Here is a 25,910-nt window from a genome sequence, read left to right as displayed (position 1 = left end):
TAACTTGATGCTAAACACTTTAGATAATATTATTTGGCATTACACTCACTGGACAGTTTATTAGGTACACCCATCTAGTACTGGGTTGGAACCCCCTTTGCCTCCAGAGCAGTCTGAATTCATCGTGGCCAAATCCTGACTCTGCCATCAGCATGACGCAACAGGAACCAGCAAGGTATTCCACTCCTTAATTGTCCAGTGTTGGTGATCGCGTGCCCACTGGAGCCGCATCTTCTTGTTTTTAGCTGATAGGAGTGGAACCCGGTGTGATCATCTGCTGCAATATCCCATCCGTGACAAGGACTGATGAGTTGTACGTTCCGAGATGCCGTTCTGCACACCACTGTTTTACTGCGCCGCTATCGGCCTGCTTGGGGCCCCAGATAGCATATGATAGCATGCTAGCAGAATTGCAGGAAATTTGCTTTAAAACGGCAACATTTTCTCTCAGCCTCATGGCAAAATGTGTAGAATAGCAGAAAATGTGTTTTAAAACTGCTAAATGTTCTCAGCCTTGTGGCATAATGTGAGCCAAAGCATGATATGAGCTATAAAAATAGCATTGAATAAATTTTTTTTTTCATGGCAAAAAGTATAAGAATTGCAGGATATTTGCTTTTAAAACGGCTTCATTTAATCTTACCTAGCCTCTTGACAAAATGTGTAGAATAGCATTATAATACAGAAAATTATTCTCTTTGTACCATGGCAAAATGTGTTGAAATACAGTAAGTTAGCTGACTCATTTTTTTTAAATGCCCCTGGGCCCCAAATGCGGTAGTCCCGCCAAGAAGGTGTATGTTCTCCCGTCTCTCCTGGATTTCAAAACGCGTCACATTCTGTTTGGTGTCTGTACCGTTTTCCCGTTTTATGACACAGAGTTGCCTGCCAGGCGTGTTCACACTACACTTACCCCAAATCCTGACTCTGCCATCAGCATGACACGACAAGAAGCGACAAGGTTCCTCCACTCAAATCTAATTTTAGTTGTCACATACACATGGTTAGCAGATGTTAATGCGAGCGTATTGAAATGCTTGTGTTTCTGGTTCCGACAGTGCAGTAATGTCTAACAAGTAATCGAACAAATTCACAACGACTACCTTATACAAACACAATGTAAGGGATGGAATAAAAATATGTACATATTTATTTGTTTTTATTTCAACTTTATTTAACCAGGTAGGCTAGTTGAGAACAAGTTCTCATTTGCAACTGCGACCTGGCCAAGATAAAGCGTAGCAATTCGACACATACAACAACACAGAGTTACACATGGAATAAACAGAACATACAGTCAATAATACAGTAGAACAAAAGAAAACAAAAAGTCTATAATAATAAGGTAAGATAAGGGAGTTAAGGCAATAAATAAGCCATGGTGGCGAAGTAATTACAATATAGCAATTAAACACTGGAATGGTAGATGTGCAGAAGATGAATGTGTAAGTAGAGATGCTGGGGTCCAAAGGAGCAGGTGGCGATGTAACTACAATATAGCAATTAAACACTTGAATGGTAGATGTGCAGAAGATGAATGTGCAAGTAGAGATACTGGGGTCCAAAGGAGCAAGATAAATAAATAAATACTGTATGGGGATGAGGTAGGTAGATAGATGGGCTATGTACAGGTGCAGTGATCTGTGAGCTGCTCTGACAGCTAGTGCTTAAAGCTAGTGAGGGAGATATGAGTCTCCAGCTTCAGAGATTTTTGCAGTTCGTTCCAGTCATTGGCAGCAGAGAACTGGAAGGAAAGACGACCAAAGGAGGAATTGGCTTTGGGGGTGACCAGTGAAATATACCTGCTGGAGCACGTGCTACGAGTGGGTACTGCTATGGTGACCAGTGAGCTGAGATAAGGCAGGGCTTTACCTAGCAGAGACTTGTAGATAACCTGTAGCCAGTGGGTTTGGCGACGCGTATGAAGCGAGGGCCAGCCAACGAGAGCGTACAGGTCGCAATGGTGGGTAGTGTATGGGGTTTTGGTGACAAAACGGATGGCACTGTGATAGACTGCATCCAGTTTGTTGAGTAGAGTGTTGGAGGCTATTTTATAGATGACATCACCAAAGTCGAGGATCGGTAGGATGGTCAGTTTTACGAGGGTATGTTTGGCAGCATGACTGAAGGATGTTTTGTTGCGATATAGGAAGCCAATTCTAGATTTTCATTTTGGATTGGAGATGCTTAATGTGAGTCTGGAAGGAGAGTTTACAGTCTAACCAGACAGCTAGGTATTTGTAGTTGTCCACATATTCTAAGTCAAAGCCGTCCAGAGTGATCGGTTGAATAGCATGCATTTAGTTTTCCCTGCGTTTAAGAGCAGTTGGAGGCCACGGAAGGAGAGTTGTATGGCATTGAAGCTCATCTGGAGGTTAGTTAACACAGTGTCCAAAGAGGGGCCAGAAGTATACAGAATGGTGTCGTCTGCGTAGAGGTGTACCAGAGAATCACCAGCAGCAAGAGCAACATCATTGATGTATACAGAGAAGAGAGTTGGCCCGAGGATTGAACCCTGTGGCACCCCCATAGAGACAGCCAGAGGTCCGGACAACAGGCCCTCCGATTTGACACACTGGACTCTATCAGAGAAGTAGTTGGCAAACCAAGCGAGGCACTCACCACATGCCAATAAGAATGTGGTGATTGACAGAGTCGAAAGCCTTGTCCAGGTCGATGAATACGGCTGCACAGTAATGTCTCTTATCGATGGCGATTATGATGTCGTTTAGGACCTTGAGCCTGGCTCATATAAATTGTCCAGTGTTGGTGATCGCGTGCCCACGGGAGCCGCTTCTTGTTTTTAGCTGATAGGAGTGGAACCCGTTGCGGTTGTCTGCTGCAATAGCCCATCCGTGACAAGGACTGATGAGTTATACGTTCCAAGCCTTTCTGCACACCGCTGTTGTACTGCGTCGTTATTTGCATTGTTAGCTTGAGCGATTCTTGCCATTCTCCTTCGACGTCTCATTAACGAGCTGTTTTCGCCCACAGGACTGCCGCTGACTTGATATATTTTGTTTGCCGCACCACTCTCAGTAAACCAAAGAAACTGTTGTGTGTGAAAAGCCCAGAAGGCCGTCTGTTTCTGAGATACTGGAACCGACGGTCATAGCACGCTCAAAGTCGCGTAGGTCACTCGTTTTGCCCATTCTAACGTTCAATCGAACAGTAACCGAATGCCTCGATGCCTGTCTGCCTGCTTTATATAAGCAGGCCACGGCCACGTGACTCTCTGTCTGTAGGAGCGAACCATTTTTGTGAACGGGGTGGTGTACCTTATAAACTGGCCACTGAGTATATATGAACATTCTTCATAGGTGACGAGAATGAACAGATTTGAGCGACTCTCAAACATTGCCAAGCTGGCCGATTCTTTCTCACTCAAAATGTAGATGCCGAGGTTGTCTTCTCCTGGTGGGGCTCAACAAAACCAAAACCTGAAACATTTTGGCCCTTGATGGAACCCTGTCTCTTACAACAAAGAACACAGGCGTTAAAAGGAGGGAGAGGAGTCTGCAGGAGAGGGGAAGGGATGAATTTGGAGAAAGGGATAGGCAGGAGGAGAGAGATGGGGGAGAGAGTTGGGATGGAGAGAGAAAGTTAGATAGAGGCACAACTGCTCTGTGTAGCATGGGGATGGAGTGGGAGAAGGGAGAATAGGGGGTGGGGGAGAGCAGGCTGCAGGGGAAGGGATGGAGGTGGAGAGAGGAAGAGGCAGGAGGAGAGATGGAAGGAGATGGAGGTGGAGAGAAACACTGGAATATAATACATACTTGTACGTATGTCAAATAGGACCAATGTAAGCACCCACCTAATTATTTGTATTATTATAATATTGTTTCTTCATTTGTCTTTGATATTAATGGATTTGTCAGATGTTTTACTTAATTTTTTAATAGTTCCACCTGGTAATAAATCACCACAATAAGAATAATGGAACTCCTAAACAATGTGTAAACAGTTCTTAATGAGTTTGCAAATGAAAAAGTTTTATTGATTTGGTCTTTGTATTGAATAGTATTTCCGGTGACACATTTGTTGCTCGAAGTAACTGCAGGCCATCTTGCCCACACCCTTGTACTGGGATCAAACTGGAGATCACATTGCTCTAACGTAACTCATCCCTGTGTCATGTAGAACAAACAGGGGAGGACACGTCATTGAGAGGAAGGCTTCTTCAGTCTAATGCAGAAACAGTACGATACAGACAGGGCAATGCATGCTTCACTACTTGGTCATTTTCTATCTCGCAGGAGCTCCCATATACCCCCCAAGCATTAAATCAAATCAAATCAAATGTATTTATATAGCCCGTCTTACATCAGCTGATATATCAAAGTGCTGTACAGAAACCCAGCCTAAAACCCCAAACAGCAAGCAATGCAGGTGTAGAAGCACAGTGGCTAGAATAAACTCCCTAGAAAGGCCAAAACCTAGGAAGAAACCTAGAGAGGAACCAGGCTATGAGGGGTGGCCAGTCCTCTTCTGGCTGTGCCAGGTGGAGATTAAAACAGAACATGGCCAAGATTTTCTAATGTTCATAGATAACCAGCATGGTCAAATAATAATAATCACAGTAGTTGTCGAGGGTGCAACAAGTCAGCACCTCAGGAGTAAATGTCAGTTGCCTTTTCATAGCCAATCATTAAGAGTATCTTTACCGCTCCTGCTGTCTCTAGAGAGTTGAAAACAGCAGGTCTGGGACAGGTAGCAGGTCCGGTGAACAGGTCAGGATTCCATAGCCGCAGGCAGAACAGTTGAAACTGGAGCAGCAGCATGGCCAGGTGGACTGGGAACAGTAAGGAGTCATCATGCCAGGTAGTCCTGAGGCATGGTCCTAGGGCTCACGTCCTCCGAGAGAGAGAAAGAAAGAGAGAAAGAGAGAATTAGAGAGAGCATACTTAAATTCGCACAGGACACCGGATAAGACAGGAGAAGTACTCCAGATATAACAGACTGACCCTTGCCCCCCGACACATAAACTAATGCAGCGTAAATACTGGAGGCTGAGACAGGAGGGGTCAGGAGACACTGTGGCCCCATCCGATGATACCCCCGGACAGGGCCAAACAGGCAGGATATAACCCCACTCACTTTGCCAAAGCACAGTGCCCACACCACTAGAGGGATATCTTCAACCACCAACTTACCATCCTGAGACAAGGCCGAGTATAGCCCACAAAGATCTCCGCCACGGCACAACCCAAGGGGGGGCGCCAACCCAGGCAGGAAGATCACGTCAGTGACTCAACCCACTCAAGTGACACACCCCTCCTAGAGATGGCATGGAAGAGCACCAGTAAGCCAGTGGCTCAGCCCCTGTAATAGGGTTAAAGGCAGAAAATCCCAGTGGAGAGAGGGGAACTGGCCAGGCAGAGACAGCAAGGGCGGTTCGTTGCTCCAGAGCCTTTCCGTTCACCTTCACACTCCTCAATCATTTGACCCACTGAAGAGATGAGTCTTCAGTAAAGCCTTAATGGTTGAGACCGAGTCTGTGTCTCTCACATTCCATAGAAATGGAGCTCTATAGGAGAAAGCCCTGCCTCCAGCTGTTTGCCTAGATATTCTAGGGACAATTAGGAGGCCTGCGTCTTGTGACCGTAGCGTACGTGTAGGTATGTACGGCAGGACCAAATCGGAAAGATAGGTAGGAGCAAGCCCATGTAATGCTGTGTAGGTTAGCAGTAAAACCTTGAAATCAGCCCTTGCCTTAACAGGAAGCCAGTAGGGAGGCTAGCACTGGAGTAATATGATCACATTTTGGGGTTCTAGTCAGGATTCTAGCAGCTGTATTCTAGCAGCTGCGAGGGCAATTTTGGGGCTTCACCATGTTTCATTGAAATGTACAGCTGTGTGTCATCCGCATAGCAGTGAAAGTTAACATTATGTTTTCGAATGACATCCCCAAGAGGTAAAATATATAGTGAAAACAATAGTGGTCCTAAAACGGAACCTTGAGGAACACCGATATTTACAGTTGATTTGTCAGAGGACAAAATCATTCACAGAGACAAACTGATATCTTTCCGACAGATAAGATCTAAACCAGGCCAGAACTTGTCCGTGTAGACCAATTTGGGTTTCCAATCTCTCCAAAAGAATGTGGTGATCGATGGTATCAAAAGCAGCACTAAGGTCTAGGAGCACAAGGATAGATGCAGAGCCTCGGTCTGGCGCCATTAAAAGGTAATTTACCATCATCACAAGTGCAGTCTCAGTGCTATGATGGGGTCTAAAACCAGACTGAAGCATTTCGTATACATTGTTTGTCTTCAAGAAGGCACTGAGGAATGGAAGATTCGATGTAGGCCGATAGTTTTTTATATTTTCTGGGCCAAGGTTTGGCTTTTTCAAGAGAGGCTTTATTACTGCCACTTTTAGTGAGTTTGGTACACATCCGGTGGATAGAAAGCCGTTTATTATGTTCAACATAGGAGGGCCAAGCACAGGAAGCAGCTCTTTCAGTAGTTTAGTTTGAATAGGGTCCAGTATGCAGCTTGAAGGTTTAGAGGCCATGATTATTTTCATCATTGTATCAAGAGATATAGTACTAAAACACTTGAGTGTCTCTCTTGATCCTAGGTCCTGGCAGAGTTGTGCAGACTCAGGACAACTGAGCTTTGGAGGAATACGCAGATTTAAAGAGGAGTCCGTAATTTGCTTTCTAATGATCATGATCTTTTCCTCAAAGAAGTTCATGAATTTATTACTGCTGAAGTGAAAGCCATCCTCTCCTGGGGAATGCTGCTTTTTAGTTAGCTTTGCGACAGTATCAAAAATAAATTTTGGATTGTTCTTATTTTCCTCAATTAAGTTGGAAAAATAGGATGATACTGCACGGTACTGTCTTTCCAAGCTAGTCAGAAGACTTCCAGTTTGGTGTGGTGCCATTTCCATTCCGATTTTCTGGAAGCTTGCTTCAGTGCTCGGGTATTTTCTGTATACCAGGGAGCTAGTTTCTTATGACAAATGTTTTTTAGTTTTTAGGGGTGCAACTGCATCTAGGGTATTGCGCAAGGTTAAATTGAGTTCCTCAGTTAGGTGGTGAACTGATTTTTGTCCTCTGACGTCCTTGGGTAGGCAGAGGGAGTCTGTGTCACACCCTGACCATAGTTTACTTTGTATGTTTCTATGTTTTGGTTGGTCAGGGTGTGATCTGAGTGGGCATTCTATGTTACATGTCTAGTTTGTCTAGTTCTATGTTCGGCCTGATATGGTTCTCAATCAGAGGCAGGTGTTCGTCATTGTCTCTGATTGGGAACCATATTTAGGTAGCCTGGGTTTCACTGTGTGTTTGTGGGTGATTGTTCCTGTCTATGTGTTTCCACCAGATAGGCTGTTTAGGTTTTCGTTACGTTCATTACGTTCTTTATTTTGTAGTGTTTGTATTGATTCGTGTTTTACGTTTGTTTATTAAAACATGGATCGCAATCGACACGCTGCATTTTGGTCCGACTCTCCTTCTCATATAGAAAACCATTACAGTCTGGAAGGGCATCAAGGAATCTTTGGGTTGTCTGAGAATTTATAGCACGACTTTTGATGCTCCTTGGTTGGGGTCTGAGCAGAGTATTTGTTGCGATTGCAAACGTAATAAAATGGTGGTCCGATAGTCCAGGATTATGAGGAAAAATATTAAGATCCACAACATTTATTCCATGGGACAAAACTAGGTCCAGAGTATGACTGTGACAGTGAGTAGGTCCAGAGACATGTTGGACAAAATGATGGCTCCGTAGACCTTTTGGAGTGGGTCTGTGGACTTTTCCATGTGAATATTAAAATCACCAAAAATTTGAATATGATCTGTTATGACTACAAGGTCTTATAGGAATTCAGGGAACTCATTGAGGAACGCTGTATATGGCCCAGTAGCTATAAAAAGTGATTGAGTAGGCTGCATAGATTTCATGACTAGAAGCTCAAAAGATGAAAACGTCTTTTTTTTTTTTTGTAAATTGAAATTTGCTATCGTAAATGTTAGCAACACCTCCGCCTTTGCGGGATGCACGGGGGATATGGTCACTAGTGTAACCAGGAGGTAAGGCCTCATTTAACACAGTAAATTCATCAGGCTTAAGCCATGTTTCAGTCAGGCCAATCACATCAAGATTATGATCAGTGATTAGTTCATTGACTATAACTGCCTTTGAAGTGAGGGATCTAACATTAAGTAGCCCTATTCTGAGATGTGAGGTATCACGATCTCTTTCAATAATGGCAGGAATGGAGGAGGTCTTTATTCTAGTGAGATTGCTAAGGCGAACACCGCCATGTTTAGTTTTGCCCAACCTAGGTCGAGGCACAGACACGGTCTCAATGGGGATAGCTGAGCTGACTACACTGACTGTGCTAGTGGCAGACTCCACTAAGCTGGCAGGCTGGCTAACAGCCTGCTGCCTGGCCTGCACCCTATTTCATTGTGGAGCTAGAGGAGTTAGAGCCCTGTCTATGTTGATAGATAAGATGAGAGCACCCCTCCAGCTAGGATGGAGTCCGTCACTCCTCAGCAGGCCAGGCTTGGTCCTGTTTGTGGGTGAGTCCCAGAAAGAGGGCCAATTATCTACAAATTCTATCTTTTGGGAGGGGCAGAAAACAGATTTCAACCAGCGATTGAGTTGTGAGACTCACCCACCCTGTAGAGCTCATCACTCCCCCTAACTGGGAGGGGGCCAGAGACAATTACTCGATGCCGACACATCTTTCTAGCTGATTTACACGCTGAAGCTATGTTGCCCTTGGTGACCTCTGACTGTTTCATCCTAACATCGTTGGTGCCGACGTGGATAACAATATTTCTATACTCTCTACACTCGCCAGTTTTAGCTTTAGCCAGCACCATCTTCAGATTAGCCTTAACGTCGGTAGCCCTGCCCCCTGGTAAACAGTGTATGCTCGATGGATGATTAGTTTTAAGTCTAATACTGCGGGTAGCGGAGTTGCCAATGACTAGGGTTTTCAATTTGTCAGAGCTAATGGTGGGAAGCTTCGGCGTCTCAGACCCCGTAAAGGGAGGAGTAGAGACCAGAGAAGGCTCGGCCTCAGACTCCATCTGGCTGCTTAATGGGGAAAACCGGTTGAAAGTTTCTGTCGGGCTGAATGAGCGACACCGGATGAGCATTCCTACAGCATTTCCCTCCAGAAGCCATGAGAACGTTGTCCGGCTGTGGGGACCGTGCGAGGGGATTTGTACTAACGTTACTATCTGTAGTTACTGGTGGCACAGACGCTGTTTTATCCTTTCCCTTCTACATACTTCAACCACAGACAGACTGACAGACAGACAGAATTCCATGTCCGTCTAAGTACTTATTTGTTCATGTGGATCCCCATTAGCTGTTACATTACTTTGGAAGGACCCGAGTTGGACCTATGCGAGGAATGTTTGGATCTTTGGGGATTTGCAGGGTTGTCATTGCCTTTTCCCAGGTATTCCCAACTTTAACTCTGATCGGGATTGTAGTCATGAAAACCTAAGAAATCGTATCAAGTTTAAAGTGTTTATTTTACATTGACACTATTTATTTTTTTCTCTTTTCATTTTTGGCTCTGTCTCAATATACTGTAACTGTACAGCCCTGTGCTCCCTCCTCCCTCCCTCCCCCCTCTCCTTGCCCCTCTGTCAGGCATTCACAGCGCTGCGTAACACGCAAGACAGGTCATCACACGTGTTGACTCAACCCCCCCCCACCTCACACGACAACAGGTCCCCCCTCTCTCTGCGGTATGATGCCTGCCTCTGACTCCAACTTCTACAAGCCTGCAGAAACCACATGTGAACGTGATCTCCCGCTGATAAATGTGTGTTCGTAGTTAATCTATAGTATAATCCATGTTATACACAGCTGAACCTCAATTATACAACTATTGTTTAAATGTTTAAAACGCTCACCACCTCATTACCAAAGACAGGGCTTCTGAATCAATGGGGCTAATCTAATGATAGTCCTTGAATAACCACTATAGGGATGCACACACACCCTGTAGGGAATACAGATCCTCTTCATAAAAGATGTGGAGCAAACACAAACACACTGACAGTGACATATTGCTACCTTTCATGGAGACTGTTGCAATAAATCTCTGTCTGTTCTTTTTTGAGGAACAGACACAAGGAATTCCCCGGCATCAAAGCAGGAGACTGGCATGCACACACCACTCCAAATCACAGATTGTAGGGACGGGGGGGTTGAGTCACGAGCCTGGCACGCAACTCTGTGTCAATACACAGTACAGACAAGAAAACAGAATGTGATACTTTTTGAAACCTCAGAGACAAGTGAGCACACACACCTGCTCGGTCGGACTACAGCACTTGGGGCCCCGGGGCACCAATCTTTTTTTTGTTCTTTATTTTGGAATTCTGCAAACATACTGCATTTCAACACATTTTGCCATGGTGCAGAGAGAATAATGTGCTGTTTTATAATGCTATTCTACACGTTTTGTCATGAGGTTAAGTAAGAGAAAATGGTGCAGTTTAAAAGGACATTTCCTGCAATTATACACTTTTTTGTCATGGAAGAAGAAGAAAAATGCTGTTTTATAGCTCATTTCATGCTTTTGTTCACACTTTGCCATAAGGCTGAGAGAATATTTTGCAGTTTTAAAGCAAATTTCCTGCAATTCTACACATTGCTATCATATGCTATCTGGAGGTCAGGGGCCCCGGGGCATGTGCCCTGCAATCCTGTTCAGTATTCTGGCCCTGCACACCGGGGACAGACACACCTGAAAGTTGACAGCCAGGCTTTCTCAGTGGTAGAGTTCTTCCTCATCTGCCTTCTCAGTGAGACGTCACCCCCTACTGGCCCAGGGATGCAAAGTGTTGAAATAAGTTGAGAGGAACTATCTACAGATTCTACATACTTCAACCACAGACAGACAGACAAAATTCCATGTCCCTCTAAGTACTTATTTGTTCATGTGGATCCCCATTAGCTGTTACAATTGCATCAGCGACTCTTCCTGTGGTATACAATTATCCTTATCAATGAGATGTGTAAGGACTGTACATATGTTTATTCTCCAATGTTATCCTTAGCTCATTCAACATACTGAGGCAAACATATCCAAGTATTAGTTATTTACACTGGTAATGAATTATTACATACGGTGCAGGATCTTAATTTGATCACTCTTTTGTTGCTGAGAATTTTTGCAATGCAAACTTGTAGTGTATTTGAGTTTTTAAAAGGCTTCTCAAGTTTGTAATTTCTGATTTGATTTGCCCTAATAACAAAAAATGAAAATTAATTGAAATTAAAAAATATCGACGCCGACAAAAATGTACATTAATTATAATTCACATTTTCTGTTGCTGCAGAATTATCTTCCTGCTGTATAAAACTGGCTCAAATTAAGATCCTACTTCTGTAATAGTGATAGCTAACTTTTAGTTGACACACACTGGAGCCCCATTAAGATTCCATTAGCTATTGTAGAGAAAAGCGAGAAGGGCCATTAGCATGAGTTAATGACATAATTTCTCACAGCATTGTAATTCCTGATTACCCCTCCCCCTTCCTCCAACAAGCAATTAGCTGTAGTTACAGAGGACTTTAATGAACGGCTGAGATCATAAGGTTCACCTGATCCAACTTGTCAACTAATCATTAAGCCCTCAATGAGTTGAATCAGAGAGGAAGAGGCGACGTGAGAGGTTTTACTCAGTCCAAAATCTTTCCACGAAAATTAGCCCACAACGTTAGGAATTTGAGGTCAATGAGTGTTGAATTTGCTGCGTGAGGCTTATTGGATCGAATAGAAGTTTTGTTATGGTTCGGTTGTGATGAATGCACTGACATAAGTGGACACACATGACATTTCGCCAACTTTGAAAAAATGACTTTATATCGGAGTTGTGCCTGTTGTCATAGAGCTAAACAGAGAACTCATCATGGATATAACACGTTTTAGCGTGGCCATTGCCATTGAGTGCTTACACCATCTTACACCATTGGGCTCCCAAGTGGCACAGCGGTCTAATGCACTGCGTCTCAGTGCTAGAGGCGTCACTACAGACCAGGGGTGGGCAACTCCAGTCCTCGGGGGCCTGATTGGTGTCACACTTTTTCTCCATCCCTAGCAAACACAGCTGATTAATCAAATTGCATTCTAAACTGAATATCATGATTAGGTGAGTGTGAGTGTGTTAGATAGGGGCTGGGGCAAAACTGTGACACCAATCAGGCCCTATCGAGGACTGGAATTGCCCACCCCCGCTACAGACCCAGGTTTGATCCCGGGCTGTATCACAACCGGCCGTGATCAGGAGTCCCATAGCGCGGCGCACAATTGGCCCAGCGTCGTCTGGGTTAGGTTAGAGGAGGATTTGGCCAGGGAAAGGCCGTCATTGTAAAAATGTAAATTTGTTCTTAACAGACTTGCCTAGTTAAATAAAATGTTTTTAAAAAATGTAAATAGTCAACTGGGTGGGGATTCCTGTGAGTTGGGAGCAATCAGCCAATGAAGAGGAAAAAAACAGACTACTTTAAAATTGAATTTTCTCAATTGTGCTGCCCATGCTGTCGCAGATGCTATAATGGCACCGATACAAAGATGAGTCCTCTATCTCTATGGCCTGTTCACGTGTATCTGCTAGAATGGTCCCACCTGATCTCACCTCCTGCCTGCCTTTCATCTTGAGGACATGTATTTCCATTGTTAAAGCGGTCACTTGACTGTCTTGTCAGTATAATAGGCAATCTTTGGTGGAATCAGGTGAGTTTGTCTGGGGCTGCAACAAAAATGTGTGCTGTTGGGGGTACTTAAGGACTGGAGTTGGGAAATGCTGCTATAATGAACGCAAAAGGGGTTGTTGTGAATGCTATTGTAAAGAATGTAAATGGGTTGCTGTTGCTGTGAATGTAGCTGTAATACACGTAAAGGGGTTGTTTTTGTGAATGTAGCTCAAATCTAATGATAATATCATTAGATATTATTACATGCCTGCTGGCTGGATTTCCTTGGTGAGCTTTTGTGAACGCACACCTAATTTTGAGTAGTGAAGTAGTGGTATAAGGTTGGCATGTTATTCACAGACCAAACTATGACTTTTTTACTAAAGCAGGCTATGACTGTATTACCATGTTACCATGTCTGGTCTGATACTGAGTCATGGTTCTGATACAGTATAGTTGACGGCACACCAAATGTGGCAGCCAGTGTTTGTGTGTGTGCATCTGTGTGTCCTTGCATGCATGTGTGTGTGTGTGTGTGTGCCTTGCATAGTCTGCAGTCAAACTATGTTTAGCCCTCCCAAGTTGAGGACGTGTACCGGATGAATTCCATCATCTGATCGTACTCATAACAATTGTGGCTATCACTGCCAAGCCTCAGCCGTGAAGTCATCTCCCCAAAATACTCCCTCTTACTTATACTGAAGTGCTAATGCTCTCTCACGCACACTCTCCCTTTCCAGTGAACCAGGGTTCCAGGTTGACTTATGCTTAAAGGACTCACTGATTGGCCCATAACTGACCCCAGGCCCAGCTTTCTGCCCCAGCCCTATCCCCAGGCCCATACCACCACCCTATACCCAGACACCAGCCTTATATCCCACACCCCAGCCTCAACCCCAGGCCTATACCCCAGACCCAGCCCTTTACACTACAAAATACTGGGTTGCAGGCATTGCTTCAATTAGTTGGGTTATTTTCTTTAAAAAGAGAACTGTTGAGTTGTTGATTCTGGGTTATTGAGGCATGATCAGAAGACTTGGGGCATGGCTTTCAAATAGTTATTTTTGGCCACCTGTGAGAGTAAATGTATTTGTTAGTCTGTTATGTTGTATTGTTAGCGCATGTTAAGGCTGAACACTGATCGTTTTAAAGCTTTTATGAGGCTTACAGAAATGTGTGTTTCTTAAGACCCTATACAAATCCCAAAGTTGGGATACTTACCACTTCATTACAATATGCAATTAGTAATGTTCATATTATTCATATTTTATAATAATGAAATATGCCAACTTAAGGCACATTCAAAATTGCAGTGTACAATCTTAACATTTGATACAATACAACAGATAAACAGGAATGACATTTACCCTTACGGGTGGCCAAAAATATCTATCTGAAAGCCACACCTCTATTAAGCCATGCCTCCTGAAAATAACCTAAGGATTACATTAAAAAGACCCAGCTGCTGGGTTAACCCAGCATGAAAGTGAATAAAACCCATGTTTGTGTAATCCCAACCACACAACATGTTGGGTTATTCACGCAACCCAACTGGCTGGATCAAGATAACCCAGCGTGTGTTCTGTCCAATATTTACCCAGGACTGGGTTACCAAATAACCCAAAAATTGGGTTGTTTTTAACCCGTAATGTTTTGGTGTACCCAGCCTCAGGTCAGAAGGAGCAGCTAACCCCCCCCCCCCCCCCCCCCCCCCCATTCACACAGATGCCACTACTTGTGCCCCCGCATTCACCTTCTTGAAGAGACGCTGGCCTAAAGGGACAGGAATAAACATGGACCATAAGCCAATAACAGTCAGTTCTCTGGGAAGAAATGTGTGTCAAGGACCAATCCCAAATAATGACATCAACAGGTAGCCATTACAGTCTAATAACCATTCCCCTGGTCCATTGGATAGCAACTGGTTTGTGAGTGTGTTTTTGAAAAGAGACATTGTAACAACTTAGTTTAATGGCTACACGGGTCAGGGAAAATTGTGTGAACTGTGAAAATTCCACATATTGTAAGTGTGCTGCAAGAATACTCTGTGTACTGGTGACTTTAGAGGAATGGCATCCCATATCCCTTCATTGAAGTGACAGTAGCTTTTGTTATGTGTCTGTTTGTTGCTCGTAGGGTATTCCGTTACCTCCCAGTGAATATTTTGTTTAGCAAGATTGACTCTGCACATTCCGTCACACATTCAGCAGTTTTTCATATTAAACAGTACTTCGGGGGAATGTACACAGTCATTGTGAGAGAGGCACTGCTCACTGTAGAGATCGTTCATTGGTTCTAATCCAGTTCTGTTGTGCCCCATTTGTCTTACGTTAGAGAGCAAGACGTTCATCTGAAGGGGGTTTGTAAGCTTGACTGAGGTAGTAACAATTCCTACAGTATATGGGGAAGAGTTCAGTGAAGGGAAAATTGTGCCCAGGAGGACTGAAATGGGGAGTACTGGTTTAACATCAGTCAGTTGAGATTAGAAAGTAATTGGACAGCTCATCAGACAGTCCTCGTCCTGTTAGTGTAGCATTTCCTATAGACTGCCTTTCAGTGTGTCTCCTCTCCTCTAGCTGTGGTCTGCCATTATGTTCTATCGGCACCCAAAACCAGATCTCACGTGTTTTCTAGCCCGTCTGTCATGAGACTAGCTGTTATGCCACATCTCCTCAGGCATTGGCTACTGCTCTGTGCCCTCTGACCCACACGATGGAGTGATGTAATGATGTCATTATGTGATAAAGAAACTGAGGACTTGCCTGAAGTCCAAAAATGATCCCTCATCAATGTCCGACTTGGATTTGAGAGGAGAGAAAATGATAACTATTATAAAACTGAGGGAAATACTGATCTGTGTGGCGTGAGTGTCATATAGTCTCTCACCTCTCTGACTCAGTCTCTCATGCCAGACCGCTAATCCTCCTGTGTGTGAAGAGAGCGCTCGCGGTCACGCACATGGACTGTGTTTCATTTAGGACTGCTGCGGTCACGCAACACGCCATACATAAGCCAAGGTGTTTATGGTCATTTTCTCACCCCGCCAGGCCGGGCGGAGCCGGCAACCGCCCTTCTGGAAGAGCAGATCTGGGAGATACAAACACATACCAGACACGTGCACATTTCTCACACACACGCACACCGGCCAACCCCAGGGTAGAGGGGAATGTGTGAACAGGCCAAACCACAAAGCCCATTGTTCACGTCATGATCCACAGAGACAAATGGAGCATCGTGAGGGGTTTTGAGATTTATCATTATGGATCAACACCACAATCTCTCTTCTAACCCAAATTCTCCTCAAACACACACACACACACACACACACACACACACACACACACACACACACACACACACACCAGCTCAGACTCTCTCTCTGCATGATATAAAAAAAGAGGTGCAGAGCAAAAGGGGCGAGAGGAAGGAGTCAGGGAAGAGGGGAAGGAGATGACAATTCCTTTTCAATGTTTACTTTCGTTCTCCCTCATCCTTTTCCTCCTCTAAGGTATCCACCGGTGTTCAGGTCGTAAACATTGGACACACACACACACACACACTCTCACACATCTGCTCTTCTCTGCATTCAGGTCATAGTGCTTGAACTAGTGCTGCTCCTTCTCCCCCAAGCCCCGACCCAGCAGATTACATAAATAACATGACATCTGCCATGAAAGAATGTCAGTCAGTCTGTCTGCCCGTCTGTGTTCTCCATTAAGGCCCAGCCACCCAGATAGTGGTTTGGAGGTTAGGACTGGAGCAGGCAAAAACAGCAGTGGGACGAAGAGTTCCTTTTTGCCCAGCCACAATATGATCCTTGCCCCTCCTCCTTCGACCGTTCCCTTCAATGTTTGCCTGGAAAGGTATAAGCAGTGTAGGGGTAGCGCTCCCACCATATTCGTTACATATCTAGAAACATCAGAGAGCTATGGCCAAGAGGTTTAGGAGAGAATTTGGACTGGGCTTCTTTCCAATCTCACCGTGGCTCTGTGTGCCCCGCTTACAGCTTACCAGACATCTGTCTGTCTGTCTCCCTGTGTGTCTGTAGATCATGCAGCAGATGAGTGACCATCGCTACAACAAGCTGACGGTGCCTGATGACATTGCAGCCAACACCATCTACATGAACCTCCCCAGCAAAGGCCATGTACTGCTACACTGCACCCCAGAGGAGTTCCCAGAGAGTGCCAAAGTGAGCACACACACACACTGTGCACTAGCACACACACACTGTGCACTAGCACACACATGCCAATCTCTGTGCTCCCCCAGTTATTAGCCACTGAATATTGTATATTTGTCGTCTTGTATGCATATGTTTGTCGTAAATATCCCTGCACTTTGTCGTGACCCTTGGATGTCAGCTCGTATGGGAGCAGTGAATGACATGTTATTGTCTCTGTAGCTGTTAGAGACGGCTGAGGATGAGCCATGTCATTTAGACTCCTCATTGTCGCTACGCATTCCTGTGTCACTATGACAACCAACACCCTGCAATCTGCACAGACCTCAAATGTTCTCTGCGGTTAAAACCCAAACTTGAACATTTTATTTTTAGTACGAAGCATTTATTGAAACACGTCTCGTTGGATTTGGAACTGTTGTCCGATTTCCCAAGGCTTAATGTAATATGTGTCTTGAGGATTGGCTAAAGGGGAATTCAACCCGAAACATAAAACCAGAGTGTCTGCGTCAGTGTCCTGTATCAGGCCACTGTAGAGTGTATTCATATGGGTCTTGGATCGAAGCTTGGGGCGCTTTCTGCCTCTCTGCGCACCATCTGTGGGACGAAGAGTCATTAAATGTAGAGGTGTTGGAATCACAATCATCAGGGGTGTCGGAACACAGGGATACATTTCTGCGTGTCAGACTGTCAGACACAGTTCCATGTAATCTCTCGCAACCACCACTCTGGAAGAGCAGATCTGGGAGATACAAAAACAAGCTGTGCGCCCTCTCAGCCTGATTGAACTTAACACATCTATATAACAGTAATCTAGACAGACAGACCCCCCCCTTCAGATAGAGAGAGAGGGAGGAAGAGAATGAGAGAGAGATTCGTCAACCCAATCAGACCGAACCCGCTCACTGCCTGCAAAGCCGCTCCGCTTTCTAACAGTATAAACATTAAACATTCTCACCCTAAAAATTCTGTCTCCGGCTATTTTTAGTAGAGTTACATAAAGAGGGGGGGGGGGGGGGGGGGGCTGAGAAGAAAGATCGAAGTCGACTAGACAAAAGGTCTCAGCCATCCCCCACAGTGAAGTTCTCCTACCCCTTGTATAAATTTCAACCACAGTAATAACAACCCAGCTGGAAAGAACAGACTCACTGCCATAAAAACAGAAACACTTGAGTGAAAGAGAGCGAGAGAACAGATTTAGAAGAAAAAAAAGGAGTTAGGCGGAGAGGAGTTTGGATAAAGTGCATCGCCCCCCCCTGACCTCGTGATCCCCCTCCAATGGTTGATGGGGTTTATCCCTGTTCTATGTATTGGTTGTAGGAAGGCCAGAGTAAGACCTGTTGATTCATGGCTGGAGGATCTGATAGGTCAGAGTTGGGTGGGTTGCTTGTTGCTCTTACGGTACTGCAAGCCCAGGCTTTTAGTATGACAGAAGGGGATTTTTTTTTTTTTACTTTTGTGTGTAATGTTTACTGTTAAAGGGCAATTCTGCCAGTCAACCTCATATTCATTGTCTCCAGCACCCAAACCAGTGTCTACATGTATAAAAACAGTATGATTCTATGATCTGTGGTTAAAAAGATAAGAAATGTCCTAAGAAATGCTTCTGTGTGACATCACAGGGTAAAAAAAAAGTGATTTTTAAACCCTGCAATGAGTTTCTAGCCAGAGGGAGGGTATTTCCTAGCTCCCATGTCACCGCAAATCTCATAGTGTTTGAAAATCACTGTTTTTAAAATGTTTAAACTTTTGATGAGGTCATCGTTTAGAACTTTTTTACTTTACATTTTTTTATACAAAATGTAGAAATGAAAATTGTTTAAAAATGGTGGTGACCTTTTAATTATTTCTAAGTTGTTTTTTTTGGTTGTTGCTTTGGCAATGTTAACATGTGTTTCCCATGGAGAGAGGGAGAGAGAAAAAAAAAAATATATATATATATATATTCTGGCTTGGAAGTGTCTTAGGAAAACAGTGGTCTTCTTCTGGAGGGGCTCCACAGGGTGACACATTGCGTTGAGGGTTTCTGGAGATGCTGTAATATTTCTCACTTAGTTTTTCTATCTTCAGAAGACTGAGAACTCGCTATACCTAAAATGGTCATTCTTAGATTTGCATCCCTCGTAAGTGCTTCCAAATCATTGTAAAATGAACAATGCCTGTAAACAATGTTACGGAAGGTGAAGACAGACATATTCCCTCTCTCACTCTCTTCCCTAGGTGTTTGAGAAGCTGAAGGACCACATGTTGATCCCAGTGTCGAACATGGAGAAGGTCAAGGTGGACGGAGCCCTCACCTGTTGCTCCGTTCTCATCAACAAGAAGGCCAAAGTCTGATCTGAGCATGCTCCGTTAGGGGTCTCTCCTGCAGACCTGGGTTCAAATACTATACTTGAAATATTTCACATACTTTGATGTGCCAGGAGAGCGGGGTTTGCAATTTTGGAACTATACTATTGGGCCATTATTAAGCCAGGCAAGCTTAATCAAGCAGACAATGTATTTAACATGATTCTGAATAGTATTTAAACCCAGGTATGCTCTCAGGGCAGGTTCGGCCCACTGCTGCCCCCTTGCCCGAAACAAGTCTGTTTCAACTGTGTTACCCCTCGATAACAGAATGTTATCCAGGCTACCCACCCCCTCTAAAAGTGCTTATGTGTCAATCATTCCCTGTGCTTACTGGTCAATGTTTACAACCCTTTAAAACAACCACTTACAGTAGAACACTGGAGAGGCCAAAAGGATGGTGTTTCATAGAAAAGTATTTAAAAAAAAACAACTGTGGAGGATCTATATAATGTTACGGTATAGTGCAGTATGCATAGTGCAGGAGGCGGTTTATGAAGAATAAACTAAAAGCAAATCCGCCAAGATACATTTACAATCATCTGCTGATTGCACTCTCAGTATTTAATTGTGGATTCAATTCATAATGATTCATAGTCATGCCATGTAACAAGTACAAGTTCTTATTGGGGGGGGGGAAATGTATGAAATCCACCCAGTTATCTTAATAATCTGGAAATTGGCATAATGAGCTGTTCCTCTCTCTGCCATGGAGACCTGAGTGCTCTTACTACATTATTGTCTGTTCAAAAATAAATGTATATGATTATTGAACAGGAATGTTGATTGATCCCTAGCTGTGATGATGGTGCTAGTTATTCCATCCAGCTGAACATAGGGTCAATTCCTCTTATTAAACTGTGATTTCTGACATCTAAAGCCAGGGTAGGAAACTAATTACAAAATGCACATGCAATTGTCATCAAAAAAGGCCTTTTAAAAACAGTCATAGGATGTTCATTTCCTACTACCCTGTCTTAACCTAAGCTGTGCCCACTTTATGAAGGACTGAGCACTACTTCCCTGCCGTGTATGACATGTTTGTAATGACCAATACTTGTAATTTCTCGTTACACTATACATAACATGTCTCAATTTGCTGTGTGCCTCCATCTTAAGTGGCTTAATAACTACTGCTGTATAGTCTAGTCAAGAAGCCATTATAGGGGTTTCTTCAATGTTTTAAAGCCCTTTATTGTCCCTGTATTGACTACTGTATTCTACGGGTAACTGACAAAAATAAAGAAACACTTAAATGAGGGATACAAAGTATACTGAACACAAATATAAAAACACAACACGTAAAGTGTTGGTCCCATGTTTCATGAGCTGAAATAAAATGTCCCAAAAATGTTCCATACTCACAAATTTGTTTACATCCCTGTTAGTGAGCATTTCTCCTTTGCCAAGAGAATTCATCCACCTGACAGGTGTGGTATATCAAGAAGATTAAACAGCATGATCATTACACAGGTGCACCTTGTGTTTATTAAACTGTGGGTTGCTACCATGTTGTTGTCATGTAGTGTTGCTACCATGCTGTGTTGTCATGTGTTGCTGCCATGCTATGTTGTCGTCTTAGGTCTCTCTTTATGTAGTGTTGTGTTGTCTCTCTTGTCGTGATGTGTGTTTTGTCCTATAGTTTTATTACATTTAATTTTTATTACATTTATCCCCACCCTCCATCCCCGCAGGAGGCCTTTTGGTAGGCCGTAATTGCAAATAAGAATTTGTTCTTAACTAACTTGCCTAATTAAATAAAGATAAAAAATAAATAAAAGGCCACTCTAAAATGTGCAGTTTTGTCATACAACACAATGCCACATATGTCTTGTTTTGAGGGAGCGTGCAATTGGCATGCTGACTGCAGGAATGTCCACCAGAGCTGTTGCCAGAAAATTGAATTCATTTCTCTACCATAAGCTGCCTCCAACATTGTTTTAGAGAATTTGGCAGTACGTCCAACCCGCCTCACAACTGCAGACCATGTGTAACCATGCCAGCCAAGGACCTCCACATCCGTCTTCTTCACCTGTTGAAATGTCTGAGACCAGGCACCCGGACAGCTGATGAAACTGTGGGTTTGCGCAACTGAAGAATTTCTGAACGCTGTCAGAAATCGTCTCAGGGAAGCTCATCTGCGTGCTCGTCGTCCTCACCAGGGTCTGACTGGTTTTCTGATCTACGCGCCTACTTTTTTAAAAGGTATCTGTGACCAACAAATGCATATCTGTATTCCCAGTCATATGAAATCCATTGATTAGGGCCTAATTAATTTATTTACTGATTTCCTTATATTAACTGTAACTCAGTAAAATCTTTGAAATTGTTGCATTTCTATTTTTGAAAGCAGGTGCTTCTATACATGTGTGGTTTCTGAGTTAATTAAGCAGTTAACATCCCATCATGATTAGGGTCATGGATTAAAATGTCCAGTTGCCCATTATTTTGGCAACCATGGGTAGAAGAAAAGCTCTGACTTTGAAAGAGGGGTCTCAAAAGAGCAAAGGGGGTTTAAAGTGTATGTGTGTGTCTCAGTCACCAGCTCTGAACCCAATTGAAGACTTATGAGAAATTCTGGAGCTGGGCCTGAGACAGCGTTTTCCACCACCATCAATAAAACACCAAATTATGGAATATCTCATGGAAGAATGGTGTCACATCCCTCCAATAGAGTTCCAGACACTTGTAGCATCTATGCCAAGGAGCATTGAAGCTGTTCTGGCAGCTCGTGGTGGCCAAACCCCCTATTAAGACACAATGTTGGTTTTTCCTTTATTTTGGCAGTTACTTGTAAATTCTCTACTACTGGTACTTTTTTTCTTGCCATGCTCTCGCTGTATAAGAGCATGCTGGGTAATGTGAGCTCTGAGAAATCCAATAGGACTTATCACCAACTGTCCCTCCAGCTGGAGAGATGATAATACACACTTGGGAGTGAATGACACTCCACCATCCACATCTGATCTAGCTATCCTCGGCGTATTTACATTGCATTCGACCTTGGTAGCCATCTGCAGTGGGGAGAACAAGTATTTGATACACTGCCGATTTTGCAGGTTTTCCTACTTACAAAGCATGAGGAGGTCTGTAATTTTTTATCATAGGTACACTTCAACTGTGAGAGACGGAATCTAAAACAAAAATCCAGAAAATCACATTGTATGATTTTTAAGTAATTCACTTGCATTTTATTGCATCTCCCGTTTGGCATCTCTTGTGATACGGTTCACAGTAGCACTGACTGATGTATTGACATGACAACTGCGTCAGAGGCGTCAGAGTTTTGAATGACCCTTCCCCACCCTTTTGTTCCGGGCTGGCTGAAGACCAAGCTAGTCAAACACAGATGAAGGGGAAAGACATAAGTATCTTTGCCATATATGAAGTGTAAACGTTTAATTATATTTGCTGACAACCTACAGTCAAATGTTGGCACCAGTAGAGTAGCTATTTAAACTAAACACGCCTTCTCCGATGTTGGTTACAAGGCGGGCCTTATTTAAATTAGGTAAGAGAGTATCATGTTACCATTGGTGTATTCAAAAGTCACTCGCACATCTGCGCTATCTTTGTTGTAGACGCATGGTAACAATTGAATAAGATGAGAGAAAAAAAAGAAAGAAACCCGCAGACTGCTCTTGCTAGTATCATTGCTCTTTATTAATCTTTATGTATCGGCCTCAAGGCCTTCGTCAGTGTATTACAATTAGAGTTAGGGTGACGTCACTCTATCCCCTTAATAATGCCTCCTCCTCCCAAGTGTGTGACATTTTGGAGGGGGACCAGTAACTTTACATCAATGTCAAAGCAACAGTCATTTTTCATTCTTTGTTCATTTTTACTTTGATCTGGTTTCATCACATGTACCAAAAAACATGACTGACTGTTCGTGACCTTTAAGAATCGATCGTACTATAGAGGATGGAAGATTGTGTTTTTGTTTGACTGCAGGGAAAGAATGACGCACCATGTTGAGGATGAATTAAGCCATTTCCTGTTGCCACAGTAAACAGAACCTCAACTATAAAGTCAGGATGGGTTGTGTGGCAGGACGGTTAGCTTGCTTAATTGCAGTCCACGGATGAGGCATGGTTATATGAGGGCTGTAGGTAATACTTTTCTATGGAAAAGTCGTTGTTCTCTATGTGACCAAGTTTTTACTGTAAAGAGTTAATTTCACATGGTCAGGTGTAGGCTTGCGTTCATCGGGAGCGTCTGTTGAACGATCCTATACCTGAATTTTGTTTCTAGTCTAGATTCAAAACTTAGTTTAAGCATTTGCACACATGTTAAACACTGACATATTGGTAACATTCAAGTTGAACCTTTTCTGCAAACTGAAAGCCACAAACTTTCCAAAAAAGGTGTAAAAAATCCAAGGTTGTGCTCAGTGCAACAATGCTTAGTTCATAACCATGATGAATCTAAACTTTTTATAAACCCCAAATTGACAGCCTGCACATTACATTTTGGGATTTTACATCTGGCCTGTACCTCTGTGATTCCACTCAGTACACAGTAACCTAAAGGTGAAAAGACAAATCTTAAGAGAAACTGTTAATAACCGTTCTGCCGATGTCACTCAATAGCACATTAACTCTACGTCAGGCTTCAAGTGAGGCCTACCTTTCTGCAAAGTAGTGGGGGATAGAGCTAAATCATCTGTTGTTCATTAGGGTTGTCTAGAGTTACTGGACAAGACGTTAAGGTTACAGCTAGGGTTGAGCTGAGAAGGGTTAAGGCCTCAACCTTAGAAATATTTATTAGTCGTATGTACAAGGGAGACATTACTTGCAGGTTCCTTCTCGACAATGCAACTTCAATCAAGTACAGTCTTAACGGAATGAACAACAAAAACAAGAAGCAATATGAATCTTTATTAAATAGTTTGGGGTATGGCCTCGTCTCCGAGGGAAGATCCTCTGAGCCAGATTAAGTGATGGCAGGTACCATCGAAACCCCCTCACTGGGGTAAAGAAGTTCCAATGATGGGCCTTCAGGTTATTATAGCTTGTTGGGAGGTGGATGGTTGTCAAACTGTTGCTGAAAAACAGCAAATGAGAGAACTAAGGTAAGTTGACATAAATACATCCCAAGATTTACGCCAATTGGTTGAGAGGGAGTAAGGGGATAATTTCCAAAGTGAGCCCATAGGTGAAATAGAAACCGTGCTATAAGGTACTGTAAATCGGTGATGGACATTCCAGGAAAGAAGAGAAGGAACAAGAAGCTTTGCTGATGATACGTTTGTATTCATTCCTACTAGGAAACAAAAGTCATGCTTACTGAATGAAGTTAAACGAGCATTCAGACCAGATTTCCTGACTGAACTTTCGTGAACTACATTACAATAAAAGATCAGAATACAAACAAAGTAAATGGCTCAGTAGAATAGAAAAACATTTTAGCATAAAATGCTAAAATGTGGTAAGAGTCGGTGTGGAGGAAGTGTTTTTGACCATCCTCACAGCCTGTGGTCTGCCAGTCAGGGTGTCCAGAATCCAATTGCAGATTCAGGGCTCTGAGCTTGGTGTTGTGCTTGGAAGGAACAATGGTGTTGAACTCTGAACTGTAGTCAATGAACAGCATTCTCACATAGGTGTTCCTCTTGTCCAGGTGTGTTAGTGCTGTGTGAATAGCGATGGAAATGACATCTTCCGTGTATCTGTTGGAGTGGTAGGAAAATTGGAGTCTTTCTAGTGTGCTTGGCATGCTGGCCTTGATGTGCGCCACGATCAGCCACTCAAAGCAGTTCATGATAGGGGTGAATGTGACGGAGCGATAGTCATTTGGGCATGTCACCTTGGTTTTCTTGGGCACTGGGATGACGCTGGTTTTCTTGAACCAAGTGGGGACTACAGCCTGGGACAGGTTGAAGATGTCCGAGAAGGCACCCTCCAGTTGCTCAGTGCACACTCCGAGGACACAGCCAGGGATGCAATCTGTGTTAAGCTTGTCTGGGAGGGAGGCTTCACTCGGCACCAGACAGCTGGATTTGCCTTTGTAGTCTGTGATAGCCTGTAGTCCTTGCCACGTGTCACTATTAATTAAGTCGGCCCACCTTTGCAGAAAGGTAGATCTTACTTGAAGCTACCCATCCTTTCACACAACCCATCGTTACCTTACAGGGATGGCCTGTGTTGACACATATTTATGTGTCAATATTCTGTCTGTGGAGGAAGGAGAGAGGGGGAGAAGGAGAAGTGGGGAGAGAGAGAGAGCAGAGAGGGAAAAAGAAAGAGCAGTAAGGAAGAAATAGAAAGCAGAGGGAGAAAGAAGAGATAGGGATAAGGAGGATGGGGGATAGATACAGGCAAAGAGAAGGAGAGACTGTGAGAGGGGGGAATAGAGAGACGTCTGTCTGTCTAACTCCCCCATTTACTGGAAAGTATTGACATAAGCATCAACTCTGTGACGCTCATCTTTTCAAATTGAACACAATGTATTGACATACACGTCAACCCTCCAACACTGATCTTTTCCCATTGACTGCAGTGTATTGACATAAACATCAAGTGGTTGACGCTCATCTTTTCCCATTGGCACCGCAAAGCCTGCTGGGAGCATGGCCAATTGACATAAATATCAGTTGACGAATAACTTCAAGCAAAAATGAGACAGGATAACGTTATCCTATGATATGCTGATCCAGCTCAGAGCAGATTTCACTCAGTCAGTGGCTGTCTAGG

The 25,910-nt window shown here is 43.6% G+C and overlaps 1 protein-coding gene across 1 annotated transcript in view; it reads left to right on the top strand.

Annotated features, from left to right (window-relative positions):
* The window catches only part of LOC139406789 (N(G),N(G)-dimethylarginine dimethylaminohydrolase 1-like), a 109,649-nt gene extending 88,651 nt beyond the window's left edge, over positions 1–20,998 (top strand). The window contains exons 5-6 of the mRNA XM_071149825.1: positions 16,735–16,878; positions 19,090–20,998. Coding sequence (XP_071005926.1) covers positions 16,735–16,878; positions 19,090–19,206 — 261 coding nt within the window. The 3' untranslated portion in view covers positions 19,207–20,998. The remainder of the gene's footprint in view (positions 1–16,734; positions 16,879–19,089) is intronic.
* Positions 20,999–25,910: the final 4,912 nt, after the last annotated feature.

The sequence above is a fragment of the Oncorhynchus clarkii genome, chromosome 4 (genome assembly GCF_045791955.1).
Source record: "Oncorhynchus clarkii lewisi isolate Uvic-CL-2024 chromosome 4, UVic_Ocla_1.0, whole genome shotgun sequence".
NCBI lineage: Eukaryota > Metazoa > Chordata > Actinopteri > Salmoniformes > Salmonidae > Oncorhynchus > Oncorhynchus clarkii.
This window is presented reverse-complemented; position numbering and strand designations above follow the sequence as displayed.